Below are 23,284 nucleotides of genomic sequence, written 5' to 3'. Positions count from 1 at the left end.
GCCTTTGTGGTTTACTTTTGGGGCATGAAAAGCTGGTTCATCTAAGCTTCCAGTTCTCTCTTTTGATTTTATATTTGAGTGGACAGATTGCTTTTGTCTTCAGGAGTTCCCACAGAGACCCAAGTCAGATGAGGATCAGATGCTCTCAGGCTTTCTCCTAAGGTCTGGATCCTTCGAGGAAAGATATTGTCCTCAGGAATTTTGGGCTTGGATTGGCCTGGGAGCAGAGCCCAAGAAAGATGCTGGTCTTGGGCAGCTGGTGGACTGTGACACTCAGAGATGCAAAGGGAGATGGGAGCGGGAAGAGGCCCCAAGGGCTCCTGGGGATTGCACCAAGGAACTGGGTGGTTTGGTTTTAAAGGATCAGGAAGCCAAAAGGTCAGCCCCGGCATCCAGGAAGAGGCTGGTGGGTTGTGCAGCCCAGGGAAGCAGAGGGAGGTGAGGGCCGTACCAGGGTCAAGGGCTCCTTGGGACTGCAAGAAGGATCTGGGTTGGTCTGGATGCAAAGGATCAGGGAGCAGTGGTGGTTTCCCCAGTGTCTGCAGCACCAAGACAAGGAATGGGTTAGAACCCAGGCTAGGAAGAGAGACTGACCATATTTCATACAATTTATTTTGATCAGATTTAGATCCCCTCCCGTATCTGCAACACTGCTTAGTAACTTCTGACCAAATTTGACATATATATATATATATAACAATTTTCCATATTATCAGACGATAAGTACATACCCGTGAATGTGTGTTTTATGTGTTTCATTCTGTGTATGTGTATATATGTGTGTGTGTGTGTGTGTGTGCAAATGCCCTTCAGTGCGGGTTCATTCACTCGAGTCTGGCCAACATACCAAGAATCTCACCCATAAAGGAGACTGAATCCCTCCTCAGGCATCATCAGTTCCAGTAGTTCCTCAGGAAGGGTTAGGGTTGGGGTTTCTTACCCACTTCCTATGTCTACACTGGGATTTTGTCTGGCCTGATCTTGTGTGGGACTTGTGCATGCCGTCACCAATGCTGTGAGTTCATATAAGTAAATGACTCGCTGACAGGAAAACTCTTGATTCCTTGGGGTCATCCACCTCCTCTGGCTCTTACATTCCTTCTGTCCTCTATTCTACAATGAATCCTGAGCTTTTCAACTGACCAGAGTGCAGAAAGTGATGTTCTTTTGATCTTTGGAATTCAAGAGATCAGGAAAAAAGCAGAGAACATTAGTGACTTCTATCACATTCTCCATGTGCCACACAGGAACTGTACGTGTCCTGTGGCTGTCCTCTAGGAGATGTGTGATGAGAATATCTTCCCAGTGGGGAAAATTATACTATTGAACACAATGAAGAAATAGCCTTGGGGCTGGAGAGATGGCTCAGTGGTTAAAAGATCTGCATGCTCTGGCAGGGGACACAGGTTCAATTCCCAGCACCCACACAGTGGCTGACAAACATCTGTAACTCTAGTCCCAGGGGAATCAGATGCCCTCTTCTGACCTTCACAGATATTGATGGACACAGGTGCATTTACATATATGCAGACAACATACTGATACACATACAATAAAAATAATAAGTAAAATATTTTTTGAAAAAACATTTAAATAGCCTTAACCTAAATCTAAGAAACACCTCCCCCTGTTCACATGGGACTTTCATCACTACACGCCAGCAAGTGAGAATAATGTTTCACTATTTTGTGCTGAACACTTTTTAGTAATGATCATGAGGACTGGGAACAGATGGATGGGAAGTTTACATAACATTCCAGGGTTTTGATGGAGCCTCCATCCTCCTTAGCTCGATACAGCAGTGATGCGGGTGGTGAGCTGAGTTCTTCACACTTCAAACAAAGTGTGCTCAAGCAAGAAGCCTCCATGCCTGTGACTGTGAACTCACATCATACACTCATGAAGAAAGCCAAGAATGGCAATCTGCTTTTCTTTAGAAGCCAGGAAGTAAAAAGTAAAGAAATCAACATTTCAGAGTGCCAGAAAAGATATCCTCACCTAGAACTCTAAAACCTGAGAAAAGCTTTGTTCAACTAACAATATGAAATGACAAGTTTCTTATCAATGGCAGTTCAGCAGAACATAGGGCAGGAAGACTTAATAATAAATGTTTATTACTGAAGTGTAAGAGTGATACAAGATGAAAACTTGAGTTTCTGTGAGAATTTGGAGTAAAACGTTGGTCACAGTAGACAAAAAATTCACTTTTACATGACCATATAGTCAGTGCATCAGAAAATACAGCAATTATGAAAGCATGCATACCTCCCATCAAAACTCAACAACATGACAGGCACATCGACACAGTTATTAAGGGAGAGACACAGAACAACACAATAACAATAGATCCCTGGGTCTAAATAAATATTGAACACAACATCCAGACAAACATGAGCACTAGGACGTGAGCAACTCTGCAGACCAGATGGACCTAACAGACCTACAGCAACCTTCCATCCTCTGCTCAGAGCAGGCATCTTCTCAACCACTCCCAGAACAATCCTTAGGATAAGTAATGGTGGGGTGCCAAACCAGTCTCAACAAGTTTGGGAAGATGGGAATCATATCATGTATCTGTGCTGACTCGATGGTATAAAATTAGAAATCAATATTCAATGGAAAACAGGTAAGATCACAAACACGTGAGAATTAAGCAACACATTTTAACAACCATTTCGTCATAGAAGGACAATGAAAAATTACTTCAGGACAAAGTTGAAAACACAATAAACTAAATTTTATTGGATGGAGCTTGTGGTACTCAGGGGTAGATGCATGAATAAATGTTAAAGGCCCTGTGTTCCAACTCAAGTACCCAAAATAACTTCATACTGACTTTTATAAGAAAAAAGTACTGAAGAAAGTTTGCAGTGATGCGTGCTCACATCAAAAAACCGCAAATACTGCCAGGTGTGGTGGTGGCACCCCCCCCCCTTTGAGCGCAGCACTCGGGAGGCAGAGGCAGGCGGATCTCTGTGAGTTCAATGGCAGTCTGGTCTACACAGCAAGTTCCAGGAAGTCTGGGGGTACAGGGAGACCCTGTCTCAAATAGACCAAAAAAAAAAAAAAAAATCCTGAGCATGTGGTCCGGTTCTGTAATCCCAGAAATCAGAAAGGGTTTGAGTACAGCATGAACTACAAAGTGAGACCCTGTCTCACAAAAATGGAAAAACATTGTGAAATATGACACAAGATTATTGTAAATATCAAGGTTTAGGGAACAAGAAAAGGACTATAGAGATGGCTCAGCGGTTAAGAGCGGTTAAGAGCATGTACTGCTCCTCCAGTAAAACAACTTTTATAAATTATTTATTTATTTTTACTTTGTGTATATGAGTATTATGCCTGTATGTGTGTAAGTGCACCCGTGTCCTACAGTGCCCTCTGAGGACAGAAGAGGCTGTTAGGTCCCCTGGAACTAGAGTTACTGACAGTTAAATCCAGCAAAGTAGCTCAAGGCTAGACATCTGGGATTGACTCATGATCTTCTGGGCTCCAAAGGGCTTGGGCAGCTCCACTTCTCTGGCTCTGCCATCCACACCACACACAGCTCGTCTTGAACGCTCATGCCACTGCCCTTGGTGATTGCCACATCGTCCTGGTACCTCCAATATGTGGAGGTCTCCTCTGCTCTGAGGCTGCAACTTCAGCAACCTTTCCTAATCTCTCAAGGTGCAAAGTCTCAGATTCTTTCCATGAGCCCAACAGTCCCGTGGGTCTTCACCAAAACTAAGGCACACGTTTACCAATGACTCTCCTGGCCTCTCACACTGCAAACCTCAGCTGCTCTCCATGAACCTTTCATGCCTTCAAAACCAGTACCATATAGGACACTCTTATACATTATCAAGTCCTGCTTCCAGCTTGAGATGGAGCCTTGGGCACCCTCTGGACCACAGCTTCTGTGTGCTGACCTCAAGGAAATACTTCCTAGATTTCACCTCAGTGATGTTGGTCTCTTCTTACTCACAGCTGACTTTTCATCACCAGCTAACCAGCATCAATTGTTCAAGAAAAGCATAAAAGGTTTCACTTCCAAAGTTCTTAATTCAACACAAACAGTCCTGAAGACTCTTTGCTTCCCTTTGAAGCTTCACAAGCCTGATCAGCATTTCTTTTAAGTTCCTACAGAACAGTTCACTGAGCTCCAAGCCTTTCTCCAGCCCGAAGCCCCGAAACTTCCACAGTCTTCTGAAACACATATTGCCAGGTCCGTCACCACAATATGCCCCATTCCTGGAACCAACCTCTGTCTTAATTTGCTTTCAATTTCTGTTTTAAAAGTACTGACCAAGGGGCTTGGATAGATGGCTGAGAGGTTAAGAACACTGGCTGTTCTTACAGAAGACCCGGTTTCAAATCCCAGCACCCAAAATGGCACCTAAAAACTGTCCAAAACCCCATTTCCAGGGGATCCGATGCCCTCTCTGTCCTCCAGCAGCATTGCATGACACGGGTGCACTTACATACAAGCAGGCAATACATGAATACACATAAAATAAAAATAAAATGATAAATAAAATATTTTTAAAAAACACTGACCAACCAATCTGAAGAGGAAAGGGTTTATTTGCCTTACAGCACAGATCCTCTTCAGGGTACACAAGGCAGGAACTCAGGGCAGGAACGTGGAGCACAGACCATGGACCAGTGCTCATCCTGCTTTCTTATACAACAGGCCCACCTGCCCAGGGATGGCACCACCCACAGTGAGCTGGGCCTTCCCATATCACTCAATAATCAAGAAACTTCCTACAGACATGGCCACAGGCCAATTCCATGGATGCAATTCCACGCTGTGGTTCCCACTGCCCAGGAAGGCCAAGGTTACAACTAAATGTTGTTGGAACCGAGCATGGACCATCTTCTCAGAGAAGACCAAGACCCTTTGGTCAGCGGGACATTGTCCAAACCCTCGAACCTTTCAGGCCACAAACCCATGTGGACTCTCTCTGAAAATGGAACGAGGGTGAGGACTCCTATCACGAGCACCACTGACCCGGCATGTGAGGCAGACCGCAGGTAACAAGGACCCAGTGCGGTGCGCACAGAGACGACGCTGTGCTCAGTCTGACAAGCGCAGAGGGCGATGAGCAGAAGTGAAAAGCACCGTCCTCCCCATGAGCAGAGCTCTGACGAGGGGCACGGGAAGCTGAGGAGGATGTGAAGGTTCTTCCACGGGAGATGGTGAGGTTCATGTTGGGAGAAAAGGAGGAACGACCTGAAGGGAATGGTTCAGCTGAGGAGTACCAACCAGAGCCATGAGAGAGTCCGGGTTTCCCTCCCTGTCTCCGTGTCTCCTCTGGGCTCCTCCCCAGGACAGAGGCTCCACGTGAGCTGCACGGTCAGATGCTGAGTGTGTCTCTGCTGCTCTGCGTCCCCCCTGCAGCATCAACCTGCATCTTCCTTGCTGTGGAAAGTCTTTCTCCAGACATACCCATCTCTTGCCCTCTTGAGCTTTTAGGAACTACTCAAACATGACCTGCACAAGATTGGTCTGATCAATGTGTTCCTTCATGAAAGAAAGGGCCTCATGAACCCCACTTCTCCATGACAAGATAGTGTTGGGACTCAGGTTTGCTTTGCTTAGCAGGGGACCTGCTGGCTTGGGGATAGAGGGTCTGACCAGCGACAGAGTCAAACTCTGGGACCTGTGTCTTCCCAACAGGACGATTTATTTTAGAATTTAGATGGTTTTTATACATCCCAAGGAGGAGTAAACCTTTAACCTGGCCTAATCTCTTAGCCAGGGATAGCTGAGTTGTTGGTTTAGGACAAGGAGATGAGCTAAGGGTTGTTGAGCAAGATGCTTTCCCACAGAGCAGGGAGCCGGCACTTTTATGACCAGGCCGCTTCCTCCTGCCAACCCAACAGTGTTCTGCAAGGCAGGGATTATCAGAGCCACTGTTTTCAGTGCCCCTCCCTTTTAGCAGAGAATGCAGCCTGGACCTATAAGTTTTAGACTCACCTCACCCTTCTCTATCTTCCTAGAAGATAGAGACAGTTAATACTTAATGGGAATTTTTTTTCCACTGGTACAGCCTCCAGTAAGTTTCCCACACACCTAAAATGTAATTCATTGACATACCAAGGTAGACTGGGTGAATCATTTCTGTGTATCTGTCATTAGTGTTTCACGGGATGAATAGACATTAGTTCATGTCTCCCAAGGTAAAGTTCCCATACCATTTCCAAAGTATCTCCAGGCCCAAGGAGATGACTGGCCATGGTAAAGATCCCAGAGTGCTGTGAAGATGGTCTGGGTGAAGGAGTGAAGGAGTCCCAGGGGGGAGGATCAGAGGGAAATATAAGCTCTGAGCCACACTGATGGGGAACTGCTGACAGGAAGACTCTGTGTCTGTTGGTGCCACATCTTGGCCCCTGGTCACACGAGGACAGATCATGCAGACATGAATGGGTTCCAGGGAGATGCCACTTCTGTAAGACGAGACAACAACCAGACCTGTCAACCCAGCACACAGTAGGCTCACTCAAAAAGGAAAATCAGGAAATATGAGACCTGCCTAGGTATCATGAGGCTGTCTCTCAAGAGACAGAGAGGGTGGAGAAGAGGAGAAAATGAGAGAAGATAGGAAAGAGAAGGAGACAGAATGAGAGAGAGAGAGAGATATATAGAGAGAGAGAGAGAGAGATTCTGTATCCTGCCCAAGCAACAGCACTAGATAAACAAGATCCAGTTTCCTGGGGAAGGCAGCTCCCCTTCCTGTAGAGTGACAAAATGACATCTTGTGACAGGAGAGAGGACCAAGCCTCCAACAGTCACCCACTCTGCTCATTTGGCAAGAACAAACATGTGCAAGTCTGTAGCCACAGAACGGAGATGCCATGACCCCCAGCCTGACAACCCTGCTCTGCCTCGGTAATACATGTAGACAGTGAGAAAGCACCATAATATGGGAGGTTCCCGTCTCCACCATCTGGCCCTGGGCTATCACAACACATCAGGATCTAAGCAGGCACCTGGGAGGGGAGGACATATTCTGATTTCATGGTGTAAATCTTTCATAGGGAACTCTCTTCCAGGACTGAGTCTGAGCCTCAGGTGTCCAATACTGGCAGGTAGGTGTCCCCAGCTACTCATGTCATTCTTCCTCGCGGAGGACAAGGGTCCGCCTCTGGATAGAGGGAGTGGGGAGCAGCAGGTATGGGCTGATGCTGGGATGCCTGACACGTCCTGGGGGTAAGAAAAGGAGTCTGAGGAGGGATGTTGCTATAAGAAGCTCTGATTTCCTTTCAGAGATGCTTCCCAAACCCCAAATCAGGGTTGAAACAGCCTCTGTGGTTACCAATGGGATACAGGTGAACATCTCATGTGAGGGGACCACAGGTGCCCAGGAGTATCTTCTCTGTAAAGATGAAAGCCAAGATCCCTGGCTCAGACAGACCACATGGGAGCCAAGCAACAATGCCAATTTCCTCATTCAATCCATTGCATGGGAAAATGCAGGGTGATAGTACTGTTATTATCAGACCCTTGCTGGCTGGATAGAGGAGAATGACATCCTCCATCTTGTGGAGACAGGTGAGGGGCACTCTTGGGTCCCAGCTCCAGGCTCTGCACTCAATAATATGGTATGCTCATGGGGGTGCCCCTTCTCACAGCCCCACACTGAGGGATCATGAGTGAGGTGTGACCCCATTTAGCATGCTTCCTCCTTCTGCCCTAGGATTCTATAGCAAACCCAGCCTTTCAGCCCTGCTCAGCAACAAGGTGACCTCAGGAGGGAGTGTCATCATACTCCAGTGTGTCTCAGAGCAGCCCTATGACAGGTTTGTTCTGACCAAGGAAGGAAATGAGAAACTGGCCTGGACTCTGGACTCATAGGATAGTTCCACAGGGCAGTCCCAGGCCCTGTTCTCTGTGGGCCCTGTGATCCCCAGCAGGGGACAGACTCTTAGATGCTATGGCTATCACCTGAAAAAACCCCATCTTTGGTCAGTACACACTGACCCCCGGAACTTCTGGATTCTGGTAAATACTGGCCTTTCCCTGAATGATTTTCTACCTGTCACATGTTCCCAAGGGAGGTCTTGTTGTTATTTGGGTGAGGGGAGGTAGGGCACATAAACCCACTGACACAGTATGAAGATGGTGGGAAATCAGATACAGGAACAAAGGGCAGAAAGTGAGAGGGAATCAAAGAAAATCCAGAAGACAGACGGGTCTCATGTGCCTCCACGTGTCCTCCTCAGGGATCAGCTTAGGTGTCTTCTCTAAGTGTGACCTCCGCTGTGTCACTGTTCAAACAGACCCACCTCATTCTCACCTAATTCCTTACAGGAAACCTCCACAAACCCACCATCTGGGATGAGCCAGGCTCTGTGATCACCCCAGGGAGTCCTGTGACCATTTGGTGTTACTGAACTCTGGGGCCCCAATTATATATTCTGCATAAAGACAGACACCTGGCACCCTGGGACAAATGGACTCCACAGGACCCAGGAAACAAAGCCAAATACACCATCTGATCCATGACGCAGCACCAAACATGGACAGAACAAGGAGGTAAATAAAAGGAGAGAGTATGAGAATATAAGGGAGCTGGGGGGTGTTTTCAAGGAGTAATTAGCAGGAGGGGTATGGGTGAATATGATCAAAATACATTGTATGCTGGTATAAAATTCTCACAGAATTAAGATGGACCCACACTGAAGGGAATTTGGGATACAACTTTGGCTATAGGTCTTAAAATATATTAATATACATACAGAGAGAGAGAGACAGAAAGACAGACAAAGAGAAGGAGAAAGAGAGAGCTCTAAATGAAATTTGGCAGCACGTATTCAGGGAGATGCAGATAGGGGATAGCATCTATATATAATCAAAATATATTGTATGAAATTCACAAAAATTCAATTAAAAACAAAAAACTTTAAAAATTAGATGCCCTCTTTCACAGCACAGCCCCAGGGGACAGAGTGGGCTGTGTGAGACCACTTAATGCTTCCTACTTTTCTCCTAGGCCTCTACACCAAGCCCAGCCTGTCAGCCCTGCCCAGCCCTGTATTGACCTCATAAGGGAAAGTGACCCTCTACTGTGTCTCATGGCAGGTATATGACAAGTTCATTCTGATGAAGTAAGAGCAGACATTCTCCAGCGCCCTGAAAGCACAGTACATGCACACTGGAAATTTGCAATGGCTGTTCTCTGGTCCCTGTGACCCTCAAACAAAGATGGAAGTTCAGGTGCTCTATTACATGAGCAATCCCCAGGTGTGGTCAATATCCAGTGACACCCTGGAATTTCACATTTCGGGTAAGACAATCCCATCATTGGCCCAAAAACTTTGTGAGACCCTAAAACCTTTTGTCATTAGCCCTCCTGCTCCTGGGAGAGTCCTAGATGGGGGGACGCTGGAGGATCTCTTAGCTCTATAGCTATAATATCAGAGTAAGAGAGAACGTGATGCCTGCAGGGAAGGTGGGGGGCAAGTGCTTGGCAAGAACCAGCTCCTTTAACCTCTGGGGCTGTCCAGAAATCCCTCTCTACTGACCCAGCAAGGCCCTATCCTGACCCTTGGAGAGAAGGTGACCCTCCAGTATTACTCTGACATGAGCTATGACAGACCTCCTCTGTTCAAGGAGGGGAGAACTGACTTCCTAGAGAGCTTTGCCCAGAAAAATCAAGCTGGACTCCTTTGGAACCACTTTACCGTGGGCCCTGTGAGTGGTTCCCTTGGGCATTAGCACAGATGCTAAGACCATGCAGACTCTCCTTAGCATGGTCAGCCCACAGTGAGACAAGGAACATGATCATCACAGGTGAGACAATCAGCAGGTCTAATCGGGAGCCCAGACTGCACAGGCCCTACTTGGGGAGTTGAGGAGATGACAGAATTGGAGGTGGCAATCTCAGGGAAGAAAGGGAACAAAAGAAGAAACAAAACACAACAGTTATGGAGAATCATTTTGCCTTACTATGAACTGTTTTAATCAAAAATAGTTTGAATATACAATTACTAATAACCTCAAAACTATTTAGAAATTTTCTCAAATAATATGTGCATCCATAAGTACACTTACAAGTTCTTCAATTGTTTTTCTAATTTGTGATTGATATCTTGAGTGCTGTTTATTTTTCAAATCAATAAGTATACCTAAGAAAGCTCTTGGTGTTGCATATATTGACTTCACTTCATGTTTCCATAAGAACGTCTCCCAGTTGCTTTTCAGTCAGTGTTTTTGATTTACTGGTAAAGCCATATCAAATACAGCAAGATGGGAATTTCTCTTTTTAACTCTGTGTACTGGCATGTATTCATTTTATACAGGAATGTGCTGGGGGTTCAAACCAGTGACCCCTGCGGAGTGATGATTGGGGATGAGTAAGTACGCCATTCACCAGCCCACGCTGCCCCCAATACCTGGGGACACTCAGACGCAACGGGGAGTCTAGGTAAGCAGGGACTCACTTATTGCGGGTGTTACAAAGCTTAAAAAGGCACCTGGGACACCCCCCTTCACCCTGAGGGTGTATCTTAAGGATGGTCATGCGCTGATCATGCACTCCTCAACAGTGCAGAAGTATTCTTCAGACTTTCAAAGCAAGCCAGGGCATGCCCCCAGTAACTTCCTTTCAGACCTATGCAAGGTGGGGCCTTTAGGTCCCCACATATCCCTCTTTTTATTTTTATTTTAAGGCTGGACTGACTTTATTTCATGGGTTACCCACCTCATAGGTGGCTCCCTGAGGAGAGATGGCTATCTCCTTCCTCTAATCATATGCATTTTTGTCTGTCTTAGGTTGTGTCACCTCTGATCAAGCCTTGACCGTCATTGGATCATGCACCTGGCCATGTGCATGTCCTGTCTTAGGAGTACTTGTCATGGGACATCTTACCCGTCTTTGGCTAAAAATGTGTCATAATTAAGGGCAGCCGCGTGGGTAATGCCAGCCCATGACAGTCTTAGTCTCTGCCTAACTCTGTTAGCCAAGCTTAGGCAACTGGAGGGGGTCCTGGGGGAGTCTGTAATCATGAGGAGATGGGTCATGGCAATTCCAAGGGTCCTCTGTCGCTGAGTTATCTGGTAAAGACACTTAAAGATAAGAGAAACAAAGCAAGTCATGGCATAGGACAAATTGAAATACTTCTGAGACCATGTACCTTTTAGCCAATCAGCCAGTTGTCAAAGAGGCTGCAATGAAGTCAAGGAACTAACTGAGTTCTTTACCTCAGATGGATATAAATAAAGAGAGGAATTTTGTCTCACGAACTATTGTCAATGGACCATCATGCTAGTCAGTCAGATCCTGGCCTACCCACTTAAGGTTTTTCGCAGGCACTCATATGGGGTTTGAATCTCCTGTAGGGTAGATACACCCAAAGCCTCGACTCATGGTTAGCAATGGATCTGGTCCTTTCCATTGCCCGGTGATGGGATCCTTCCATCTTACCTGTACCTCAGGTTTCTGCTCCTGTCATCCCCAATGCTTCTGAAACCGGGATTCCAACTGATTTTTTTGAAAATTAAGAACATTAATAGTGAATAAGGCCATACCCAACAGTTGGTGGGGGCTTATTCTCCCTTTTTGTTTTTGTAATTGAAATTTTAGGTTTTGATGGTTGCAAAGCACTGGACTTAAGCTTTCCAAAAGGAGCATAGTGTGTGACATCTATTTGCCACAAGGAATTTGGCTTGAGTCCCCTGGGGCTCACCCCTGGCTGTTGCAGAGGCAGTAAGCCATCTTGTCTGCCTCTGCATTACCTTGGGATAAAAGCCCAGGCAATCCTTGGTGCCCTCTAAGATGCTGTAAGAAGATAGGGGCTTCTCTCTTTAAGGAGTGTAAGAGTCTGAATACTGTCAGAAAACAATGGCCATGAGTTCCTTGAATTGACCTGCTTTTTGGTTTCTCCATGTCTGCCCCAGTGAAAACATTGTAGGCTTTACTAAGGACTCCCTCGGCCCAGGATTCAGTGAGCACTGCTGCCCGCAGGGCTGTAGCATTTGGGGGCTGGGTGGTTCCCTGGCCACCTGCGGAACTGAGGGGGCAGGGCCCCTCCCTGAACCACCTTCCCCTGGGCTTTTTCAGCTGTCCCAGAGGAGCTGGTTGCGGTGCACCGCCAAAGGTGGTTTTCTTTTTTTTTTAATTAACTAATTAATTAATTTTTATTAAATGTGCCCGGTGGTGGCTGCTGGTCCCAGCCAGGGCACCGTCCCCACCCGGCTTTCCAGCGAGACCCTGACTCACGCTGGTTGCCGGCCGGGGAGCGGTACCCGCCTGGCTTTCGCAGGGGCCCCTGACCCGTGCATGCGTTAGTTCAAGGCGGGTGGGGTGGGCATCTTTTGCCACCGACACCGTGCTCTCCGCTGCATCCCACCCTTCTGCCCAGGATTTTTTTTTTAATTAACTAATTAATTAATTTTTATTAAATATGCCCGGTGGTGGCTGCTGGTCCCAGCCAGGGCGCCGTCCCCACCTGGCTTTCCAGCGAGACCCTGACTCGCGCTGGTTGCCGGCCAGGGAGCGGTACCCGCCTGGCTTTCGCAGGGGCCCCTGACCCGTGCATGCGTTAGTTCAAGGCGGGTGGGGTGGGCATCTTTTGCCACCGACACCGTGCTCTCTGCTGCATCCCACCCTCTGCCCAGGAGGCTCTGAAGCTGGCCAAGGCACACCCGAGGTGCCCCTTGTTACTTTGGCTGATTTTGGTTTCACTTCTGTTGCAATTCTGCCTTCTTCCTCAAACCCTTCCAATGATTCCCATGTATCCCCAGTGAAAACATTAGCCCCAATGGGAGCCAAATGAATTGCCTCTGCCCAAACCTTTTGAGCTACAGGATCTGACAAACCCAATCCCCTGCTTTTAAGCATATCTCTCAGCACTTTAAGCGCCGGGTCTTCAAACTTAAAAGTTGCGTTACCCATTTTTACGATATTGCTTACCCTGAACCTCTTGATTGGTTCCTTCTTTCTTTCTTCTTTCTTTTCTTCTTTTCACCTTCCTTCGAGTGCCATGCTGGGTGCCAGTTGCCGGGGGTTCGAACCAGTGACCCCCGGGCAGTGGTGATTGGGGATGAGTAAGCTTGCTGTTTGCCAGCTCACACCACCCCCCAATACCCAGGGACACTCAGACACAACAGGGAGTCTAGTCAAGCAGGGACTCATTTATTGTAAGTGTTACAAAGCTTATAAAGGTACCTGGGACTCCCCCCTCCCCCTCCCCCCCCCGCTGGTGGCTCTTAAGGATGGTCACGTGCTGATCATGTGCTCCTCAGCAGTGTGGAAGTATTCTTCAGACTTTCAAAGCAAGCCAGGTCACCCTCCCAGTAACTTCCTTTCGGCCTATGCAAGGTGGGACCTTTAGGTCCCCACAGGAATGGTCTTCATAAAGGCATTTCCATAGAATGATTCATGACCTATTACCATATTCACACTGAAGCCCTCTTGGTTCTTCCTCCTGCCTCCTGTCAAGACCACGTTTTCCCAAGATCTCATCTCCACTTTTATATGTACATACATATATGTATGTGTGTACATACATGCAAATAGTTATATATGCATTATTCTATATAACTGTGTACAACTTGGGTTTCACAAATGAGAGTAAACATTGCAATGAATTTTATTTCTGAGATTTTTTTACCTGCTTTACTGTGATTACCTGAAGTTGTATTCTTTACCCTACAAACAAATTTTCCCCCATACCAATTTTGCTTGCTTCAAACATGTATGCCTCAAGAACAGTTTCACCTTGATTCCTCTGAGTCCTGAATCAGAAGTTAGTGATCTTCAGCAATCAGGTCTGATCCTCATGTTCGGGAACTACCAAGGACAGTGACAAGACATCATATTGTTGGGGGGTCTCATCGGCTCTGCTGAAAAAACTGGAAGGGAGACTTCCCATGCCTGGCACTGGGCTTTTTGTTAGTCTGGGGCTCTTCACAGAGCATTATCACATTACCCCACTGTGTTCCCTTTTACCAACAGTTCATTAGAGCGATTGTCAGAGCTCCAGGATCTGTAGGTCCTCAGAAATCTCAGGACAGAAGACCATGAGATGTTCATCCACTTGTGTGGCCAAACACATACAGATTCTGATGAAGTTCTGACAGGCCTGAAGACCCTTTCCTTGAGGACAGAGAGGAGAAGTAGGGCGAAAGTACAGACAGGCTTCTCCTGCTCTCAGAAAGATCTGCTCAAACCCTAGAGGGAGAAGGAGAGGATGGACTTTACCCATCTGATGGATATTTAGGTCCCTTTAGTAGAGCACATGACCTAACTCATGTTGTGAGCCCAGCATCATCCTAAAACAATATACAGACAAAAAAAAGTGCAAGAAAATAAAGTGCAGCCCAATACTGCCCATGAACATAGATGAAAATCCTCAACAAACTTCATCCTGTGTCATGTAATATAATTGTATCAGGCAGAGACTACATGTATGATGGAGATCCCACAAGACCACATGACCCTTGACATCATATCCATGTGACTTTTTATAAGTGCATTCTATGATGTTTACATGATGAAAAGTTGATTAAATGTGTATTTATTGAATATATTCCATTGTTACTCATATAAATTTATTCTAATGATTTTATAAAAATGTAAACAGCATGAACAAATGAGGTTTCACAGTTATCTGAGCCTGGTTCAATATTAAAAATCCAGCTTTCATAGTATTGGAAGCTGCTGTGCAAGCTTCCAAGGGAGAACAGCAGCATCTTACCCGGCTGTAAGGCCTATGAACCACAACACTGACCAGCCAAGCAAGATATCCCTGACGGTGCAATAGAGGCTCTTGTACTGGGGCAATAAACAACTCTCTTATTGGACTTAAGGTCAGCTGATGGGAGGAAATTCAGGTCTGGTATTGCTAACCTCACCAAATGCCCAATGCTGAAGAGGTCATAGATGTTAGAGGAGAAGCTACCAGTGCCGCATTCCTACACCAATGTAATTTAACTGTGTTCTAAATATCCTTATGCCCACAGAGGAGTACAGCTCTAACTCTTCATCAAGAGGCATCTATTTGAAACATATGGAGACTATGACAAGGATCCACATATAATTGAAATGCAGAGGATGAATGCCCTTAGTGTGCACAGTTCCAGGTTCTATGTGTACAGTGCAAGTTCTATGCCCAAAGTTCATGGAATGTCAGCTGAGATACCAGGAAGATTGCAAGACCAGGACACCTGCTGCTGGGTAGCACCGTTCCCACATGACAGGGAAGCTACACTCACAAAATCTCAACAATGTGGTTTCCTAAATAAACCCTGTGTAACGACAAACCAGTTGACATGCCAACGTGGATGGGAAATTTCATAACATCCCCACCTCTCAGTGAGGAGCTACTGGAAGTTAATGGCTGATGAGCGATGGAGAATCAGACGTGTCCAGGGATGAGTCCCATAATAGATTATCCAGTCCCAAGTGTTCAGGCCTAAGCACATGTACATATAAGCAACACTAAATGGGCTCCCTAGGTTATACATGTATATCACATATGTGATATATATGTAACTATAATAATTAAAGAAGAGGTCATGGATTTAAAAGGGAATAAGGAGAACATGGGAGGAGCTGAAGGGGGAGAAAGAGGGGAAATATAGCTATACCCATGCAGGAGAGTCTCCAAAAATTTAAATGTTGAAAAATAAATACATAAGTAAATTTTACAAAGAGGCAGTGGGCTGGGGATCTCACATGGACACAACCAGCCCATAGACTACAAGGGCCATGTCTATTGATGCTATGTCCTGACACCTGAAGACATGAGGACAGTTCATGCAGATATACGTGTTCTGGGGAGATGCTATATCTGTAAGAAGAGACATCAACCAAATGTGGACCTGACAACCCAAAACACAGTAGGGTCATAGAACAGAATCAGGAATTTGAAGACTACCTGGCCTTCTTCAGCCACCAGGGAAAAAGGTATTGAACCTCTCTCACTTGAGAGAGAAAGAGAGAGAGAGAGAGAGAGAGAGAGAGAGAGAGAGAGATTGATTTTGGATCTTGCCCAAGTATCAACACTAGGGAAATACAAGCCAGTCTTCTGGGGCAGACAGCTCCCCTTCCTGTGGGTGATAAAGTCACATCTCATGATAGGAGGGAGGTCACAGGGTCCAACAGTCCACCCACTATGCCTCAGCTCATTTAGCAAGGGGCCAGCCATCAGCAAGGTTAACCCACAGAGAGAAGATGCCATGGCCCCCACCCTAATAGCCCTGCTCTGCCTTGGTAAGAATGTGGAGATGCGGAGGAAACAGCCTGGTCTGGGAGCTCCCCCCCCATATCACCATGCCTCAGGTGCTAAGAAGGCACCTAGGAGGAGGATCTACCCAAGTTTCAAGATGCAAATCTCTCACAGGAAATTCTCTTCCAGGACTGAGTCTGGGCTTGAGGAATCCAGCGCTGGCAGGTGAGTGCGTCCCCAGCTGCCCCAGGTCGTTCTTCCTCACTGAGGACAAGGGTCCAACCCTTGACAGCGGGGATGGAGGACAACAGGTGCGGGCTGGTGATGGGAATGCCTGACAGGTCCTGGGGTGAGAAAGGGAATCTGAGGAAGGATGTCATGGGACCAAGCCTCTGATTTCCTAACAGGACCCTTCCCAAGGCCCAAACCAGGGCTGAGCTAGGCTTGGCAGTCAAGAAAGGCATGCAGCGAACATCTCCTGTGAAGGAACCACAGGTGCACAAGAGTTTCATCTCTATAAAGCTGAAAGCCAAGTTCCCTGGATCAGAGAGGAAACACAGGAGCTGAGCAATAAATTCATTTTTTTTATTCCACTCATTTCATGTAAAAATGCAAGACAATATCAGACCCTTGCTGGTTGGTCACAGTGGAATGAAATCTGGAATGAAATTAATCATCTGTTGCTGACAGGTGAGGGGACACTTTTGGGTCCCGGCTCCAGGCTCTGCACTTGGTTTGCTCATGAGGTATCCCCTTCTCATATCCCTACATTAGGGGTCCATAGGTGAGGTGTGACCACATTTAGCAGACTTCCTCCTTCTGCCTTAAGATTCTACAGCAAACCCAGCCTGTCAGCCTGGCTCAGCAACAAGGTGACCTCAGGGGGCAGCATCATCCTCCAGTGTGTCTCAGAGCAGCACTATGATAGGTTCATTCTGACCAAGGAAAGGAAGGAGAAGCTCTCCTGGATACTGGACTCAGAGACTATGTCCACTGGGAAGTCCCAGGCCTTGTTCTCTCTGGACCCTGTGACCCCCAGTAGCAGGGGATGGACATTCAAATGCTATGGCTTTAACTTGATCAACTCCTGGGAGTGGTCAGCATCCAGTGACCCCTTGGAGCTCCTGGTCTCAGGTGAGGAAATCTCAGACTTTCAATTCTATGGCATTGAACCTGACACAGCTTCCCTGGGGAGGCCCTGGTGTGTGACAGGTGAGGGGAGCCAGGGCCCATCAGCCCAATAGCACATCATATATTCCATGAGAATCAGTGAAACCAGGAAGGCAGAAACCAGTTGAAGACACTGAGAGAAAAACCAAAGAGATCCTAGGAAATATTGGGTCTTCATGTGATTTCACTGGTTCTAGCACACTTAATGATCAGATTAAGTGTTATCTTTGATTATGATTCCTTTGTACCACTGTTAAAAACATATCTACCTTCTCATCTACAATCTTTGCAGGGACAGTCCGCAAACAATCTATCTGGGTTGATCCAGGCTCTGTCATCACCACAGAAAGTCCCGTGACCATCTGGTGTCAGGGGACCATGGAGGCCCAAATATACGTTCTACAAAAAGAAGGAAGCCCGGCACCCTGGGACACACAGACCCCACAGGAGCCCAGAAACAAGGCCAAGTTCTCCATCCCATCCATAATGCAGAACCATGCAGGGCTGTATCACTGCTAATTTCACAGGCCTGCTGGCTGGTCAGCAAACAGTGACACCCTGGAGCTGGTGGTGACAGGTGAGGGGACACTCTGGGGTCTTGGTCACAGTCTCTTTTCTCAAGAAAAATGATATAATACTAGTGATGTCCTTACAGGCAAGTTACAGCACAGTCCTGGGGAATAACAAAGGCTTTGTAAGCCCATTTGACAACCTGCCTTCTTCTCCCCTAGGAGTCTACAGAAAACACAGCCTGTCAGCCCTGCCCAGCCCTGCTGTGACATCAGGAGAAAATGTCACCCTTCGGTGTTCCTCAAATGAATATGACAATTTCATTCTGATCAAAGGTGATATGTTCTCCAGCCCACAAGACTCACAGCATATAAAGTCTTTGAGGCAGAACAAGGCCCTGTTCTCTGTGGGCCCTGTGACCTTCAGACATAGATAGATATTCAAATGCTTTGTCTATGAACTGAGCACACCCTGGCTGTGGTCAGAACCCAGTGTCCCCATGGAGCTCTTAGTCTCAGATGAAGTCCTGGCCTTTCCCTTCAATGGTATCAGACCTGACACAGTTTCCTAGGTTAGGCCCTGGTGTGTGGTAGGTGAGGGGAGGTAGAGTTTCTTAGCACCCTGAAACAAAGACTGAGGGGGTCCTGAGATAAATCAACCAAGGGCAGACAGTGTGAGTGATACTCAAGCATCCTAGGCCAGATTTTCAAGAGGCTGCACATGTCCTTGTGGAATACATGATCAGCTTAAGTATCATCTCCAAGTGTGACCTCTGTGCCTCTGTTCAAACAGACCACCTCCTTCTCCCTTTCTTGCAGGGATCCTCAATAAACCCACCATCTGGGCTGAGCCAGGCTCTGTCATCACATCAGGAAGTCCTGTGACCATCTGGTGCCAGGGGACTCTTGTGGCTGCAATGTATAATCTACGTAAAGTAGGAAGCCGGCCACCCTGGGACAGCCAAACCCCACAGGAATCCAATAAGAAGGCCGGGTTCTGTATACAATCAGTGGCACAGCAACATACAGGAAGATACCAATGTTACTGTTACAGCTCTGCTGGATGGACAGAACACAGTGACCCCCTGGACCTGGTGGTGACAGGTGAGAGGACACTCTGGGGTCCCAAACTCAGGGTATGTTCTCAGGGATAGAGATCAACTATGAAAGATATCCCCTTACAACAGCCCATCCTGCAGTGCAATGCCAACTTTGTGACCCCGTTTAACTACTTGCCTTCTTCTCCCCTAGGTCTCTCCCCGTTTAAACCCAGCCTGTTACCCAAGCCTAGCCTTGTGTTAACCTCAGGAGGAAATGTGACCCTTCTATGTGTGTCACCGAAATTCAACATATTTGTTCTGATAAAAGAAGATAACTTTTCTAGCCCCCTGGACTCACAATACATACATTCAACTGGACAGTCCCAATCCCTATTCTCTGTGGGTCACAGGACCCACAGAGAGAGATGGATATTCAGATACTATGGCTATTGCATGAAAAACCCTCAGGTGTGGTCAGTTCCCAGTGAGCCCCTGGAGCTCTTGATCTCAGGTGAGGAAAACCCAAACTTTTCCTTGAGTGACATTCTACCTGGCACAGGTTCCCAGGGGTGAACCTGTTGCGTGGTGTGTGAGGGGAGTCAGTGTTCTTAAGCACATGACACAGGACATGGAGACAGCGGGAAAACAGGTACAGAAACCAAGGCCAGATAGTGAAAGCAAAACCCTGAAGGTCCAGACAGAGATGGGTCTTTATGTGACTCCGTGGGTCCTGCTCCTCAGGGATCAGCTTGGGTGTCATGAGGGGGAGGGTCTAAGGATAGACACAGAGGAAGCCAGGGAGGAGGAGGGTGTTTCACCATCTTGGGCTGGAGGCTCAGCAGACATGTAGAGGAAAATGCCCAAGGGTGTCTACACCTTTGTAAGTACCCTTCCTCATCATCATAAGCTTTGTTGGCAAGCCCAGACAAATGTCTTTATTCCCTAAACTGGAGTTTGGAGGACCAGCGTGGGTGTCATCTCCATCTGTAACCTTTGCTGTGCCACTATTCAAAAGGAGGAAAACAAGTTTGGAATTTGTTTTATCAGTCATACGGATGGTGGGAAGAGAAAGCCAGGAGCACAAGTGCCTCCCAGCAGTGAATTTGACTTACACCATACCATTGAGGTGGAAGGGGCTGAAAGACTGTAGGAGCCAGAGGTCAGGGAGGAACAGAGTAAAATTCTGTCTTCTGGATGTGCCGGGACCAGTGCACTCCTGAACTGCAGCACCTCTAGTTGCCCTCACAGGATCAAGCCAGTCAACATGACAGAATGGCAACGGGAGGGTATGCTGAGCATCCATCCTAGCTGAAGAACTGTTGACAGCTGATGACTACTGAGGGAGGAGGGTCAGTTTAGCTTAGGCATGTGTTCACTGGTTGACCTTCCATGCTCCCATGGATGGGCTACACCCACGAAGGCTTCGGTAGAACAAATGAGACTCAGCAGATAATAAGGAAGAAAAGAGGTTGGATGAGAGTGGCTTCATCAAAGAGGGAGTGGCCGGAGGAGCATGGATGAATTTGATCATATGAATTTCTCATAGGATTATTTTAATGATATAAAATTAATGTGTCGCCCTTTCCCTGTACAGAACAGGCCCCAATGGGCATTTTGTGAGACCACGTAACATGCTTCCTTTTTCCTCCTAGGATTCTGTATCAAGCCTGGTCTGTCAACCCTGCCCAGCTCTATGGTGACCTCAGGAGGGAAACTGATCCTCCAGTGCATCTCTTCATGGAGATATGACAAATTCATTCTGATCAAGGACAATCAGAAATTCTCCAGCCCCCTGGATTCACAGGATATACACAATAAAATGTCCCAGGGTCTGTTCCTTGTTGGCCCTGTGACTTCCAACCAGACTTGGAAATACACATGCTATGGCTATGACATGAAAAGCCCACAGGTGTGGTCACAATCCAGCGAACCCTAAAATGTCCCAGGGTCTGTTCCTTGTTGGCCCTGTGACTTCCAACCAGACATGAAAAGCCCACAGGTGTGGTCACAACCCAGCGAACTCACGGAAATACATGTTTCAGGTGAGGCAGTCATATCACTGACACCATAACTTCCAGACACCATAAGCCCTTTGACATGAGCCTCTACTCCCAGGAGAGTTTCAGGTGGGGTGAGGCTTATGGAAGCTCTGGGCTCCTGAGCTAAAGCATCAGAGTCAGAGACTTCAGAGTCAAGTGTGGGTGTAGGTGTCTAGGAGGAACCAGCTCCCTAACCTATAATCCATCTTCCCTCCAGGGCTGTGAAGGAAGCCCTCCCTGCTGACCTAGCAAGGCCCTATCCTGATCCTTGGAGAGAATCTGATCCTCCCAGTGTTTCTCTGACCCCTGAGCTATGACAGGAATGAGAGGGGAACTGGCCTCCTTGAGGGCTTTGCCCAGAGACCTCAGGCTGGGCTTCTCTGGGTCAACTTCTCCCTGGACCCAATGAGTGGTTCTTTGGGGAAATAGTACAGATACTAAGGGGCATGAAGACTCTTCTCTTAGTGGTCAGTCCACAATGAGACCCTAGACATCATGATCACAGATGAGAAGCCCAGCAGGTCAGGTGATGGTCAGGATAAGAGGTCAGAGTCTCAGGGAAGAAGGGACAAAGAGAGATATTAGTAATGGAGAATAATTTTGGTTTAGTATCATCTTTTTTTTTGGTCTTTTTGAGACAGGGTCTCCCTGTACCCCCAGCTGTCCTGGAACTCACTATGTAGACCAGAGTGGCCTTGAACTCACAGAGATCCGCCTGCCTCTGCTTCCTGAGTGCTGGGATTAAAGGCATGTGCCACCACTTATCTAAATTAATTTGAATATATTATTAGTAATTTATACAGAACTATTTGGAAATTTTCTCATAAAATTTATGCACATTCATGGGAATACTTATGAGTTCTTCGGATATTTTACTAATTTTTCATTAATATCTTGAGGGCTGCTTATTTTCCAAATAATTAAGAATACACAACAAAACTTTTGGTGTTGGATATGTTAAGCTCATTTTATGTTTCCATCCAAAAGTTCTCCTTTAAGCTTTTGTCCAGGCAATGATTTCTATTTACTGGTAAAGTCATGTCAATTGCAATAAGACAGAAAAATTTCTCCTTTTAAAATTTGTATGTTGACATGTATTTAATATAGGAATGGTTTCATAAAAGCATTTCATACAAGGATGCACTCTTTTCACCGTGTTCACCCTCCATCCCTCCCTTTCCTTCTGCCCACTGCCATGACCACCTTTGCCTGGGAAGTCTCATTTCCATTTGAATGTCATATGTATGTACACCTGTTGATATAAGAATATATACACATATATGTATATTATGCATTATTCTATGTATCTGTATAAAATTTAGGCTTCACAAATGAGAAAAAAATTGATAATTTGCCTTTCTTAATTTGATTTAGTTGCTTTAATATGATGATCTGCAGGAACATCTAGTTCCATGTAGTTGTTCCTGCAACTGCAGGAACATGTATGTCTGTAAGTACATGTATATTACATAAACACATACATTTGTGTCTGTAGTTAGATTTTTATATGTTGACATGTATCAGCAGAATTTCATCCCCATTAATATCATCCAGTGAGTTTTTAGTATTAAGTTCGCTGTGTAGATTTACATAACCATATATTTTTAATATTTTACTTATTATTTTTATTTTATGTGTATGAGTCTATGGCCTGCATGTGTGTAAGTACATTGTGTGTATATAAGTACATGTTGTAAAATGATCATAGAGTCAGAAGGGAGTGTTGGAGCTCCTGGAGCTGGAGTTACAGATGGTTGTTAGCTGCCATATGGGTGCTGGGAATTGAACATGAGCCCTCTGGAAGAGCTACCAGTGCTCTTAACGTCTGAGCCATCCCTCTAGCCCCCATACTTACATATTAAAACAGTGTGCATGTATGTTAGTGTGTGTCTATTCATTGTGTGTGTTTATAACTGTCATGATTAGTTAATGACAAGTTTAAGGGATGGTGACACATCATGGAATTGATACTCAGGACCCCTAAGATGCTTCACTTACCCTTCCATCCTGGATCCACAGTCAGTGAACCAGTGGAAACCCATCCAGGGGAGCTAGCTTCCATGGTCGTGTATCCCAGACAGAGCAGGTAGCATAGGGTGGCTGACTTAGTTCTCAGCTGTGAGGTGATTTTTCTCACCAATCCTGAACTCTAAGGATTTAGATAAGTTTTATTTAACGTGTCTCAGAAACAAGTTTTGACCTCAGATCAGAGAACTGAAGAATTTAATTAATATAATGGATGAAACCATGCTGACATGGGAAAAGGATACATCCTGTTCTTCATGAAGTTTTATGTTTAGACTAATACAAATTTATAGGAAAAAAAGAAATATAGGAACTAACATAAAAAACACTCAGGTCT

At 46.2% G+C, this 23,284-nt stretch overlaps 2 protein-coding genes and 1 pseudogene across 2 annotated transcripts in view; all 3 read left to right on the top strand.

Moving 5' to 3' along the window:
• Window positions 1-7,846, top strand: part of LOC103744709 — a 53,734-nt gene extending 45,888 nt beyond the window's left edge. Inside the window, 2 exon segments of the mRNA XM_029570128.1 lie at window positions 1,790-1,954; window positions 7,689-7,846. Of these exon segments, the coding sequence (XP_029425988.1) occupies window positions 1,790-1,954; window positions 7,689-7,846 (323 nt within the window).
• Window positions 7,847-9,196: 1,350 nt separating this feature from the next.
• Window positions 9,197-18,415, top strand: LOC115072605 (annotated as a pseudogene).
• A 166-nt stretch (window positions 18,416-18,581) lies between these two features.
• The window catches only part of LOC103744705, a 76,294-nt gene continuing 71,591 nt past the window's right edge, over window positions 18,582-23,284 (top strand). Inside the window, exons 1-3 of the mRNA XM_029570127.1 lie at window positions 18,582-18,594; window positions 18,663-18,947; window positions 20,536-20,792. Of these exons, the coding sequence (XP_029425987.1) occupies window positions 18,582-18,594; window positions 18,663-18,947; window positions 20,536-20,792 (555 nt within the window). The remainder of the gene's footprint in view (window positions 18,595-18,662; window positions 18,948-20,535; window positions 20,793-23,284) is intronic.

The sequence above is a fragment of the Nannospalax galili genome, unplaced genomic scaffold (assembly GCF_000622305.1).
Source record: "Nannospalax galili isolate Female #2095 unplaced genomic scaffold, S.galili_v1.0 scaffold1243, whole genome shotgun sequence".
Classification (NCBI taxonomy): Eukaryota; Metazoa; Chordata; class Mammalia; order Rodentia; family Spalacidae; genus Nannospalax; species Nannospalax galili.
Note: the sequence above shows the minus strand (reverse complement) of the source record. Positions and strands in the feature narration are given on the sequence as shown.